Source organism: Aegilops tauschii, chromosome 2 (genome assembly GCF_002575655.3).
Source record: "Aegilops tauschii subsp. strangulata cultivar AL8/78 chromosome 2, Aet v6.0, whole genome shotgun sequence".
Taxonomy (NCBI): domain Eukaryota; kingdom Viridiplantae; phylum Streptophyta; class Magnoliopsida; order Poales; family Poaceae; genus Aegilops; species Aegilops tauschii.
In genome coordinates this window covers 470,954,461-470,966,009 of record NC_053036.3, presented here as the reverse complement: position 1 = coordinate 470,966,009, position 11,549 = coordinate 470,954,461, and the positions used below count along the sequence as shown (strand labels likewise).

Here is an 11,549-nt window from a genome sequence, read left to right as displayed (position 1 = left end):
AACACCTTCAGGAAGGAACGCGACGACGACGACGCTGCTGCCCGGACAAGTCCTAGGGTTTCCCTCGGTACACGGAGGGGCGTGGGGAAGGGGAATACCCGACGCCCTTCAGGAAGGAACGGTGGCACATACAGGTGTCACCGCGTCGGTGCTGACAAGCCGGCAGGGATTTCTCCCCTCCACCAATCACCCACATCCCCGAATGGTCCGATGCGCTCCACCACTCATGCCACCCACCAACATGCGCCACCACGGTCTTGCCATCATCACCGCCGCCTCACCATGGTCAATGAAGCGAGACCGACGAGGTCGAAAGGGAGCAGCCGGGAACGAGGAGCGGCAGCAACAGCAACCATGCGGGAGGAGACAACCTCCACCGCCATCTGCGGTCACCGACCGGACGCGGCAAGAGGAGCATACCGGGCCCTCGAGGCCCGGCCGAGCCCAAAAGGGGCTCGTGAAGAGCCCGTCGCCGCGCTACAGTAGGCGCACCGCCGTCTCCACAACCCCTCGCACAAGCCGCATCTCCTCTGCCCTCGCCGGAGCCGCCGCAGACGAGATCGAGCCAAGCCCGCCCAGACCCAGATGGGGCCCAAAAAGGGGGCCAGATCTGGGTAGGGAGGGCGTCGCCACCATCCACCGCGCCAGCCCGCCGCCAAGAGGCCGCGTCGCCGTCCCCTGGCCACCCGGAGCGACGCCGCCAGAGCAGCCGCCGCCGCCGCTGCCGGAACCTCTGGAGACCGAGGAGCACCGCCGCGGGTCACCCCACCCTGAGCGAGGGCACCGCGCGCGGGGAAGGACGAGGTCGTTGCCGCTGCTAATACCACGCGGGCAGGGCCCGGTGGCGCAGGCCGGCGGCGGCGGGAGGAGCGCTAGGGGAGGGAGGACACTGGGGGCGGCGAGAGGAGCCCCCCAGTCGCCTCGCTCGGGGAGGCGATGCGGGGGAACGAGGGGAGGGAAGAGATGAGCGGGGGAAGGAGAACCGGATCTGGTCTGCGCGCTAGCGAGGCCCGCCGGAACCGGCCGGGATCGGGCGGGGGAGGTGGCGGCGGCGGCGGCAAGGGTTACGGGGTCGAGAGGGAGCGGGGAGCAGCGTCAAGATCTATCGTCTCACCAACTTGTGCTAGAACACTGTTACCAAGAAGCAACATTTGGATCAACAAAGCGAGGGCTCCCCGTGGATCATGTATCTTCTCTACCAATATGATCCAGCTTAATCAAGTACTAGGGGTTGGGGCGCCACCTTGTGGCACCTCCTGAGAGGAAGCTTGGCGGTGCCAGGTTGGCAGCCGCCCATTCCAATTTGTTTTTTTTTGTAACACATGGACATGACATTTAAGTAAGAAGTTGCACTATACATTTCAAAAGAGCTAAATAAATGACACTCAAATACAAGGAGATTAGGGCATCTGAAACACAAAACACTAGAAAGCATGCTATAGAATCAGACAGAGGGAGAGAGGCCACACATACTCATGAAGTAATGAATTCAGTATTCAATTGTGACATGAAGTGCTACACCAAAACTATAAGAACAAAACGACTGGAAATTTAAAGGGGCTTCAAACTGAATGCTCAAATTGTAAAATCATCAAGAAATGCCACTCAGTTCCATAGTGAAAAATACTTGAGCAAGGTACAAATCTCTTAGGATATCATATTAACGAGTACCTGAAGCAATGAATACAATTCAAAATACTCTTCACAAGGCCCTCGAGAATAAGAGTAACCCCATTATTCTGTAAAAAATATAATCAAAGAATTGATGAACTAAAACATTCAAATGGAGATTGAATTGATCTGGGAGCAGTTGCAATGTCCCACAGCAACACCACCTTACACCACTCGATCTGCTCTGCATTGCAGCTGCCGACACCCACTGCATTTATCAGAAACCTGAGTGACAAATACTTGGAAATAAACAATAACACATAACTGAATCAAATGGAGATTTATCAGAGGTGACAGTCATATGAGGAAGCAGTACAAAGTTTAGTAACGCACCCAAATCAATCAAAGGGACATGTTTTACAAAAAAGAATATTCATCTTATTGGTATCGACATACCTGCACATACGATTACATCATGAGAGAAAGGAACAAATTCAAAACTAACATCTTATATTAATATTAACCCATCTAATAGGAGAAGCATGGGATTCTGACAAGGTCATACTGTTTCGAGAAGCTAATCAATACTCAATACTCGTAAGATCTACAACAGGTATAGATGTTGCGGAAGTTGTACTTTCTAAAGCTTTCCCAAAGATATCATTGCCATTTCCCAGGTCAATCAACATAGCCTATTGAACACATTCAAATGTCTCGTTCAGTATTGATAAATTCAGAATTGTTTATTTTTACAACTCATGCAAAGTACTTTTTCAGTTTTCCTCGTACTGAGAAGGAACAAGAATAACAGATCATGTAATTCCAACAAAAGCTAAGAGAGGAGCATATAGTGTTACGTAAATATTTCAGTTTTTCAAGGAGATCCTTTTCGGTCAGCTATCGAAACATGTTGTTGCATTTCACAGCCGTGAAAATGTGCTACTTTGAATTCGTCTTCCCATACATCGTAATTGTTTGTGAATGGAAGATCAGGGCCAATCAGACCAACAACGAGTCCTTTCTTTGTTGATTCTGTAGCCAGAGATAGCCAGGCTGGAGGACCACAACCATCAGCTATTGGCAACAGCTGCAAAGATTCAGATAACATAATCAACTACCTGAAGAATGCTACTAGACACCAATTTACTTACACAATGACAATTAACTTTAAAACAAAATTAATTTATTCTTTAAGAAAAATAACTAAACAAAATATCAGTAGAAGGACTGAAACATCTTAATACACATTGTATTTATTTATTGTTTGTGCAAAGAGAACCAGGCTGAGAGCTTCGTTTCCTAGTAACAGGCGCACACAACAAACTGAAACTGCCATAAAGGAATGCTTCCAGAAATACATATTCTTTTTTTGTGAAACGATATGGATTGTACTAATCAAGGATGATCATTACAATCCTGTTGGCAGAGATTGCCAATTTCATCAGGTCCATTCCGAAGCCAAACAGCACTACGCGGGATCGAGTGTCCCAGGTATGCTAATGTATGGCTTACTTTATTTCTACTCCTACTCACATGCAGTAGAACATGCTCACGGCCAAGCGAAAGGAGTCTTTTTATCTCACCAATCAGCGCTGCTACTGGTGATCTATTATGGTCAGGCTCGTTGATCATATTGGCAGCAACAAGGCTATCTGTTTCCAGTATGAAGGGTGATGTACTCCAGTCCAGGGTTAAAGCAATGCCCTCCATGTACGCTGCCACCTCCGCTTCAAGCGGGCTTGCGCAGGACATGAGGAACCTGCAGGATGAATAGATAATTGCGCCATCGCAATCTCGGAGGATCATCCCGGCACCTCCTGTTCCGTCCTCGCGCCAAGCACCATCAACGTTCAGCTTGTTCCATCCCACCGGGGGCTTCGTCCATCGTTCCGGCGGCCGTGAGCAGGATGCCGGCGTGGCAGCTGCCTTAGTGTGGCTCCTACGCGGCTCCAGGGAGACCACCATTTTCCCCTTCGTGATGTCGTCATGGGGTGCTGCTCAAAGTTAAGATAGAAAGAATGTGTTTTGCCGTGTATTGCCTCTTGGCATTCCATTCAATATATGGTTAGCATTACAACTTGTACAGCAAGGTAAATCTCTATGGGATCAATCTACAGGATCCTAGAATCACTACAAAGTACAAACGCTATACGATCAGGATATGATACACATACGATCATATGCCATATATACATTAACATTCCCCCTCAATCTCAACCGGCCACAAGGTTGAGATTGCGTCGTAATTTCTCCAACATGGTCTTTGTAGCAGGTTTAGTGAAGGCATCTGCCACTTGATCACCGGAGGACACAAAACGAACATCCAAAGCTCCTTGCGCCACCTTTTCTGTGGAAATCCACCTCAATATGCTTTGTCCTCGCGTGAAATACTGGATTTGCACTCAGATAGGTGGCGCCCAAATTATCACACCATAACACTGGTGGTTGTGGTAGGAACACTCCCAGTTCCCTAAGCACAGTTTGTACCCAAGTGACTTCAGCTGTGCCATTGGCAAGCGCCTTGTACTCTGCCTCGGTACTAGATCGTGAAACGGTGGGTTGCTTTCGAGCACTCCATGAAATCAAATTAGGGCCAAGGAAAACCACAAAACCTCCAGTAGAGCGTCTGTCATCAACACATCCTGCCCAGTCAGCATCCGTAAAGACACTAAGAAGTGTGGAGCTTGACCGGCGAATGGAGAGTCCAGTGGCCAGAGTACCCTTAATATACCTCAATATGCGCTTGACTGCCTCCCAGTGCACATTAGTGGGTTTGGCCAAATATTGGCACACCTTGTTGACAGCAAATGAAATATCCGGACGAGTAAGAGTAAGATACTGCAATCCTCCAACCATACTGCGATAGCGGAAGGCATCATCATCGGTGAGGGGAGTACCAAGATTCGCTGCCAACTTATCGGTGACTGACATGGGAGTAGAGACCTCCTTGCAATTCTCCATATGAGCACGATGAAGAAGATCATTAGCGTACTTTCGCTGAGACAACACCATTCCCCCTGGATTGTAGGTGGCCTCAAGGAAGTACGAAAGACGACCAAGATCTTTGATGGGAAAAGACCCAGCCAAAGTGCGAAGCAAACGATCCACTGCACGGGGGCAAGAGCCAGCAATAACAATATCGTCAACATAGACCAACATGTAAATGACCACAGCTCCTTGCCGAAAAATAAAGAGGGAGGTGTCAGCCTTGGATGAATGAAAACCAAGTTGGTGCAGCCGAGTACTGAGACGGGAGTACCAAGCCCGGGGGGACTGTTTGAGTCCATAAATAGACTTCCGAAGCTTGCAAACATGATGGGGATACCGAGAATCCTCAAACCCCGGGGGTTGCTGCATGTACATATCCTCGTCAAGCAGACCATGAAGGAATGCATTACTGACATCAATCTGACGCAAACACCAGCCCTGTGAAACAGCAAGGGATAGCACAAGCCGAACAGTGGCCGGTTTAACAACCGGACTAAAAGTGGCAACATAATCAACACCATATTGCTGAGTAAACCCACGAGCAACCAGTCGAGCTTTGTACTTATCAAGAGAGCCATCCGACCGTTCCTTGAGTTTAAAAATCCACTTACAGCTGACGACATTGGTGCCGGGGGGTCGAGGCACAAGCGTCCACGTCTCGGTGCGCTGAAGAGCAGAAAACTCCTCGCGCATGGCAGCTGTCCAAGCAGGATCAACGAGGGCTTGCCGATGCGTAGTCGGAACGGAGACAATAGCACTGAAACCGCGTCGATATGGATTGTAGCGGACAGTACCGTCCGTGAGAATCTTGGGACGTCGGATGTTGTTCTGGGAGCGTGTGCGAGTACGCTCCGGCGGTGATGCAGGCGAAGTGGCAGGCGACGACGAAGGAACAGCGGGTGTAGGCGATGACGAAGGAACTGCCGCCGATCCCCCTTCGGTCGTATCTGCATGCACATGCATGCGAGCAGATGCGTCAAGTGAGGGCGCGTCGGATGTGGACGCTTCAGGCGCGTCTGGAGCAGGCGTGACTCGCCCAGCTGCCGCGGGCGCGTCGGCGGTGTCGCGCATCGGTTGGGTTGGCTGGACCACATCCGGCCCATGCAGTGAGGAAGCACCAGCGGACTCAGAAGGCCCAGCAACCGATGGTGACGGAGCGCAGGCTGGGCCATCTGTCTGCCGCGTGGCGCAGGCCGGCTGGGCGCATGGCGGTGTAGCATGCACGTCGTTCACACCGGTCATGCTGGTCGTGGAGGAGGACCGCGCTGCTGCACCTGCAGGATAAGATTCAGGAAACAAAAAACACAGGTTGTAGTTCCTCACATTAGCATCCTGAACTACTGGCTCATCGGAAGGAAAAGTCGTCACAGGAGGATTTAAGAGAGACAAATCAGGACACACGCTAGTCGCAAAAGGAAAAACTTTTTCATCGAAAACAACATCTCGCGAGATATAGATGCGACAAGTGGACTTGTCAAGACACTTATACCCTTTATGAAACGGACTATATCCGAGAAAAACACACATCTTGGAGCGGAACTCAAGTTTCCGGGAATTATATTTGCGAAGACTAGGCCAACATGCACACCCGAAGACACAAAGAAAAGAGTAATCGGGAGTGATGTTAAGGAGGCGTGTGAGTGGTGGCATATTGCGAAGGGTCCGGCTAGGCATGCGATTGATCAAATAACATGCGGTGAGAAAAGCTTCATCCCAATAACGCAAAGGAAGATTGGAGTGAGCTAGGAGAGCAAGCCCGGTTTCAACTAGGTGACGGTGTTTTCGTTCAGCAATACCGTTTTGTTGGGATGTGTGTGGACATGATATGCGATGAGAGATACCAACACGCTGGAAAAATTTATGCAAGCGATGGTATTCGCCTCCCCAATCGGATTGAACCGCACGAATTTTTGTGTTGAGGAGTCATTCGGCATGGGCCTGAAAATTGTAGAAAACTTGTTCGACATCAGATTTATGTTTGAGAAGATAAATCCAGGTAAAACGGCTAAAGTCATCAACGAAGCTAACATAAAATTTAAAACCTCCGGAGGAGGCAAGGGCAGGCCCCCACACGTCGGTATGAATAAGCTCAAGCGGCTTCGAAGAAACACGTGAAGAATTATTGTAAGGTAATTGATGACTTTTGGCGCGTTGACAAGCATCACAAACGAAAGTATCATGACTCGACGAACAAGGGAGTTTATTTGACCGAACGACGGACTCAACTACATTATTTGAAGGGTGACCCAAACGATGATGCCACTGACTCGATGAAGACCGAACTCCAGAAAACGCTTCATGTGGGGATGAGGATGATGGCCTGCCATACGGGATGGGGTAGAGACCATGCCGACTTCTACCGTGAAGAAGGACCCTCCTTGTGATTTTGTCCTTCACACAGAAGAAAAATTTGTGAAATTCCACAAACACTCGGTTATCCGAAACTAGACCATAAACAAAAAGGAGATGTTTGTGAATTTCAGGAACATGCAACACATTATTAAGATGGATGGGATCACGTGAGCCAGCTAGTTTAGTATGACCAATGTGAGAAATTTCCAAACCTCCACCGTTTGCGACTTGAACTTGATCCTTCCCACCGTAGCGCTCGTGCATTGTCAAGCGGTCGAGGACGTTAGTGAGATGGTCGGTGGCACCGGTATCGAGGTACCAGTTGTTGTCGCGGTGACCGTACGTCACCATGTTGCCGCTGCGATGCTCGTCCGACTGGTAGGCGTGATTGTAGCGCTCGCGACAGTCGATGGCATAGTGCCCCTCCATGCGGCATATCTGGCACCGGGGTGGGCGACGGTTCCGGCCGCCATTGTGGCCACCATTGCCGCTGGTGCCACAGCGGCCTCCATTGCCACCATTGTGGCCGCCGTTCCTATTTGCATGATTGTCGTTGCTGTTGCGGCTGCCATCACGGGACCCATTGCCATGGCGCATGGCGTTGTTGGCGGACGGAGAGTAGTTGCCGCTGTTGGCAGCGTGCTGTTCCTGGCGGGCTTCAAAACTGAGAACGTATGAGTAAAACTCAGAGAGGCTCACTTGGCCGGTGAAGACAGAAAGAGCTGTCATGAGTGGGTCGTACTCCTGACCCAGCCCACCGATGATGTGCCCGATGATCTCGTCATCGGACAGTACATCGCCGACGGTGGCCAGCGCATCCGCATAGCCCGTCATCTTGTGGAAGAACTCTGCCGCTGACATGTCGTTCTTCTTTGTGTGCGACAACTGCGTGCGAAGTTGACGCACACTGGCCCGGTTCTGAGCGGCGAACATGGCGCCGAGGGAGGACCAAACGGCCGCCGAGGAGGTCGCTCGCGTCATCTAGGCGAGCACTTCCTCCGTCGTGGAGGACAGGAGCGCGCCGAGCACGGCCTGGTCAGTGCGCCGCCATGGCTCGTACTCGGGGTTGGGCACCGAGTGTGCGGCGTCGCCGGTGCCCTGGACGATCGTCTTCGGTGGCGCAGGGACGGACCCGTCGAGGTAGCTGAAGAGGCCGGCGCCGGTGAGGTTGGGTATAACCTGCGCTTTCCATAGCAGGAAATTGGCGCGGGTGAGCCGGACGGTGATGAGTCCGACGAGCGACGGCATGGTGGTGGTGGGGCCGGAGACGATCGCGCCGGCGGTGGTGGTGACGAGCGCGCCGGCCGTGGTGCCGGTCATGGCGAGAAGATGAGATCGGGCTCTGGTTATCAAGTTAAGATAGAAAGAATGTGTTTTGCCGTGTATTGCCTCTTGGCATTCCATTCAATATATGGTTAGCATTACAACTTGTACAGCAAGGTAAATCTCTATGGGATCAATCTACAGGATCCTAGAATCACTACAAACGCTATACGATCAGGATATGATACACATACGATCATATGCCATATATACATTAACACTCAATGCATCGGAGGCTGTCGATATAGTTGCATAAAATGTCATGAGCACCGGCAGCTGCTGCTCTTCTGGGCAATCATTCAAAAGTAACAACGCCCATTCAGTACCTGAATTGGTGATGTTGTCAAGGCATGGCATGCTGAAGGTGGCCGCCATTTCTTCCCACAACATACGCGCGAGCGGGCACCTACACATTGCGTGGTATGTATCCTCGGATTCCATCCCACATAAAACACATATATTAGTGACTTCAAGTTTTCTCTTAGCCTTATTTTCCATAGTAGTGAGGGAGTTTGTAATTAAACGCCACGCAAAGACGCGTACGGGGGGGGGGGGGGGGGGGGGGGGGCAGGGCACCCCCACACTGCCTTCCAGAAGGCACGAGTGCCGTCCGGTGCCCTGCTAGCGGCGCACATATGAGTGCTGGATATGTCGATGGCGAGACGGTACACGCTTCTGACGGAGAAAATACCTCTAGGATCGGGTGCCCAGGTCAGGACGTCCTCCTGGCGTTGTGGGGATGCTTTAATCCGGAGTATACATGCAGCATCACTTGCATGAAAATGTTGGTGCACGAGCTCTGGGATCCACCGCCTGTGGTCATCCAGCAGCTCGCTGGCTCGGTGAAGACGGCATGTGCCACGCGCCGTAATGGGCTTGTACGATGGCAGTCTAGGCAGCCATGGGTCACGCCAAATACGCACCGTCTCCCTGTTGCCAATGCGCCAGAGGAGTCCTTTCTTGAGCAACTCCAAACCATGCTGGATAGCATGCCACGTAGGTGATGCGTTGCCTGCAAAAATAGTATCCACCAGGGAGCCGTTAGGATAATATCTCGCTTTCAACACCATAGCGCATAGTGAGTCTGCGTTTCGTGAGTAATCTCCATGCTTGACAGGCGAGTAAGGCTTGATTGAAGGTGCGAAAATCACGGAACCCAAGACCTCCTCTTACTTTTGGCTCGATCATTTTCTCCCACGCTTTCCAGTGGGTTTTCCTTTTCCCATTTTTGAGCCCCACCAAAAGTTCTGCACCAACCTTGTTAGATCATCACATACTGAAGCAGGTAACTTAAACACCCCTGTGATATAGGTTGGGATGGCTTGTGCCACAGCCTTGATCATCGCTTCAATGCCTGCTTGGGAAAGACTATCCCCCCGTGCCACGATCCTCTTCGTAAGACTAGCTTGCAACATTTGGAATTTCCCTTTGTGCATCCTACCATCCGGGGTTGGTAGCCCAAGGTACTTCCCCTCAAAATCAGAGTTAACGACCTGAAGCTCCTGTTTGATAGCTTGTTGCACCTCCACATGGCATGCATCCCCAAACTGAACGGAGCATTTTTGTGGATTAATAAGTTGACCTGTGGCCCTCTCATAACTGTTAATTACACCTTTGATGTACTGGGCCTGCTCTAGATTGGCTTTGAAAAATAGTAAAGTGTCATCCGCAAATAAAAGGTGTGAAATACCAGGAGCTCTTGGGCATACCTTTAAAGCTTGGGTACTTTGGTTCTCTATTCCTTGCCTCAATAAGGCAGACAATCCATCTGCAACAAAGAGGAACAAAAACGGCGAGAGGGGATCACCTTGCCGTAGCCCGCGCGATGGTGCAAACCAATCCAAGATGGCTCCATTAAATTTCACAGAGTATCTCACTGAGGTCACACATGTCATGATCCATTGAACCCATTGGTGAGAGAAGCCTAACTTTTGCATCGTTTGCTCCAAGAAGACCCAATCCACACGATCATAAGCTTTTGATAAATCCAACTTATAAGCGCAAAAGCTATTTTCCTTTTTTTTCTCATGTTGCATGAAGTGAAGGCACTCAAAAGCCAAAAGGGCATTATGTGTAATCATCCGTCCTGGTACAAAGGCACTTTGCTGCGGAGATATGATCTCATCCAGGATGGGTCGCAATCTATTAACCAAGCACTTTGCAATAATTTTGTATATGACGTTACATAGACTTATTGGCCTAAACTCAGACACACGGACTGGATCGTTTACTTTTGGTATAAGAACGATTACCGTGTCATTTTTTTCCAGAAATACATATTCAGATCACACTATATAGCTAGTAACTTCATTATTCTAGTAAAATACTTTCAATTCTTGTGCATGCACCCGACGCGGCTTTTTTGCTCCTAGGTGCATATGCACCCATTGTCGAAAACACACATTTTGAAAAGTTGAAAAATTCGGAACAAAAATCCCGCGTGTATATCCGGACATTTTATGTCCGTTCACAAGGTTTCGGTGAAAAACGACGTTTTTTGTGGCTTGTGTAAAAAAGATAAAGAAATGCCTCGTGAATAGTTAGAATGAAGCATCAGAAATTGTCTTTTTACACAAGCCACAAAAAACGTCGTTTTTCACTGAAACCTTGTGAACGGACATAAAATGTCCGGATATACACGCGGGATTTTTGTTCCGAATTTTTCAACTTTTCGAAATGTGTATTTTGACAATGGGTACATATGCACGTAGGAGCAAAAGGGAATATCCCTGCATGCACCTACTTTCAATATACGAAAGGAGTATTCTCAAAATGCCTGTCTAGAAGAAAAGAACAGATCTACCAACGTGGTATTTTCAAAATACATATAGATAATAAATACTACCAGCCGGCAAAGGCACACGTCCAGAAATACATATCTGGGTCACACTATAACTATATAGCCAGTTACTTCATTATTCTAGTAAAATATTGTCCACGCTTGTGCATAACTATTTTCAACTTGCCATACAGAATCTTAAAAGCATCAAACATATCCAAGCCCTGAGGTACTCAATAAGAGGAGGTCAAGGAACAAAACACTTCCAGGAGGGGGGGGGGGGGGGGGGGGGGGTTGGAAATGGAGAAGTAAAGGCTAATTAAACGGGAGGAATTTGTTACCAGCCATTTGACTCGTGCATTGGTGTGTGAAGTGGTCATCAACATGTAAAAGAGTTCGGGAGAGCATATGAGGTGAAGCCTGCTCTAGCAGTCACTGTGGTGTGACCTTGAGCGATTCTCGTAGTACTCCGAACTCCTACAAAGTCATATACATT

At 49.5% G+C, this 11,549-nt stretch overlaps 1 protein-coding gene across 1 annotated transcript; it reads right to left on the bottom strand.

The window, feature by feature from the left end:
• Positions 1 to 2,192: 2,192 nt before the first annotated feature.
• On the bottom strand, positions 2,193 to 7,932 carry LOC141041132 (uncharacterized). Its single transcript, XM_073507243.1, has 8 exons — positions 7,164 to 7,932; positions 5,636 to 5,873; positions 5,448 to 5,546; positions 5,211 to 5,356; positions 4,343 to 4,718; positions 3,145 to 3,370; positions 2,576 to 2,698; positions 2,193 to 2,303 (listed from the first exon to the last, which is right to left on the bottom strand). The coding sequence occupies exons 1-8, from the start codon at positions 7,930 to 7,932 to the stop codon at positions 2,193 to 2,195; spliced, it is 2,088 nt and encodes a 695-aa protein (XP_073363344.1).
• Between the last annotated feature and the right edge of the window lie 3,617 nt (positions 7,933 to 11,549).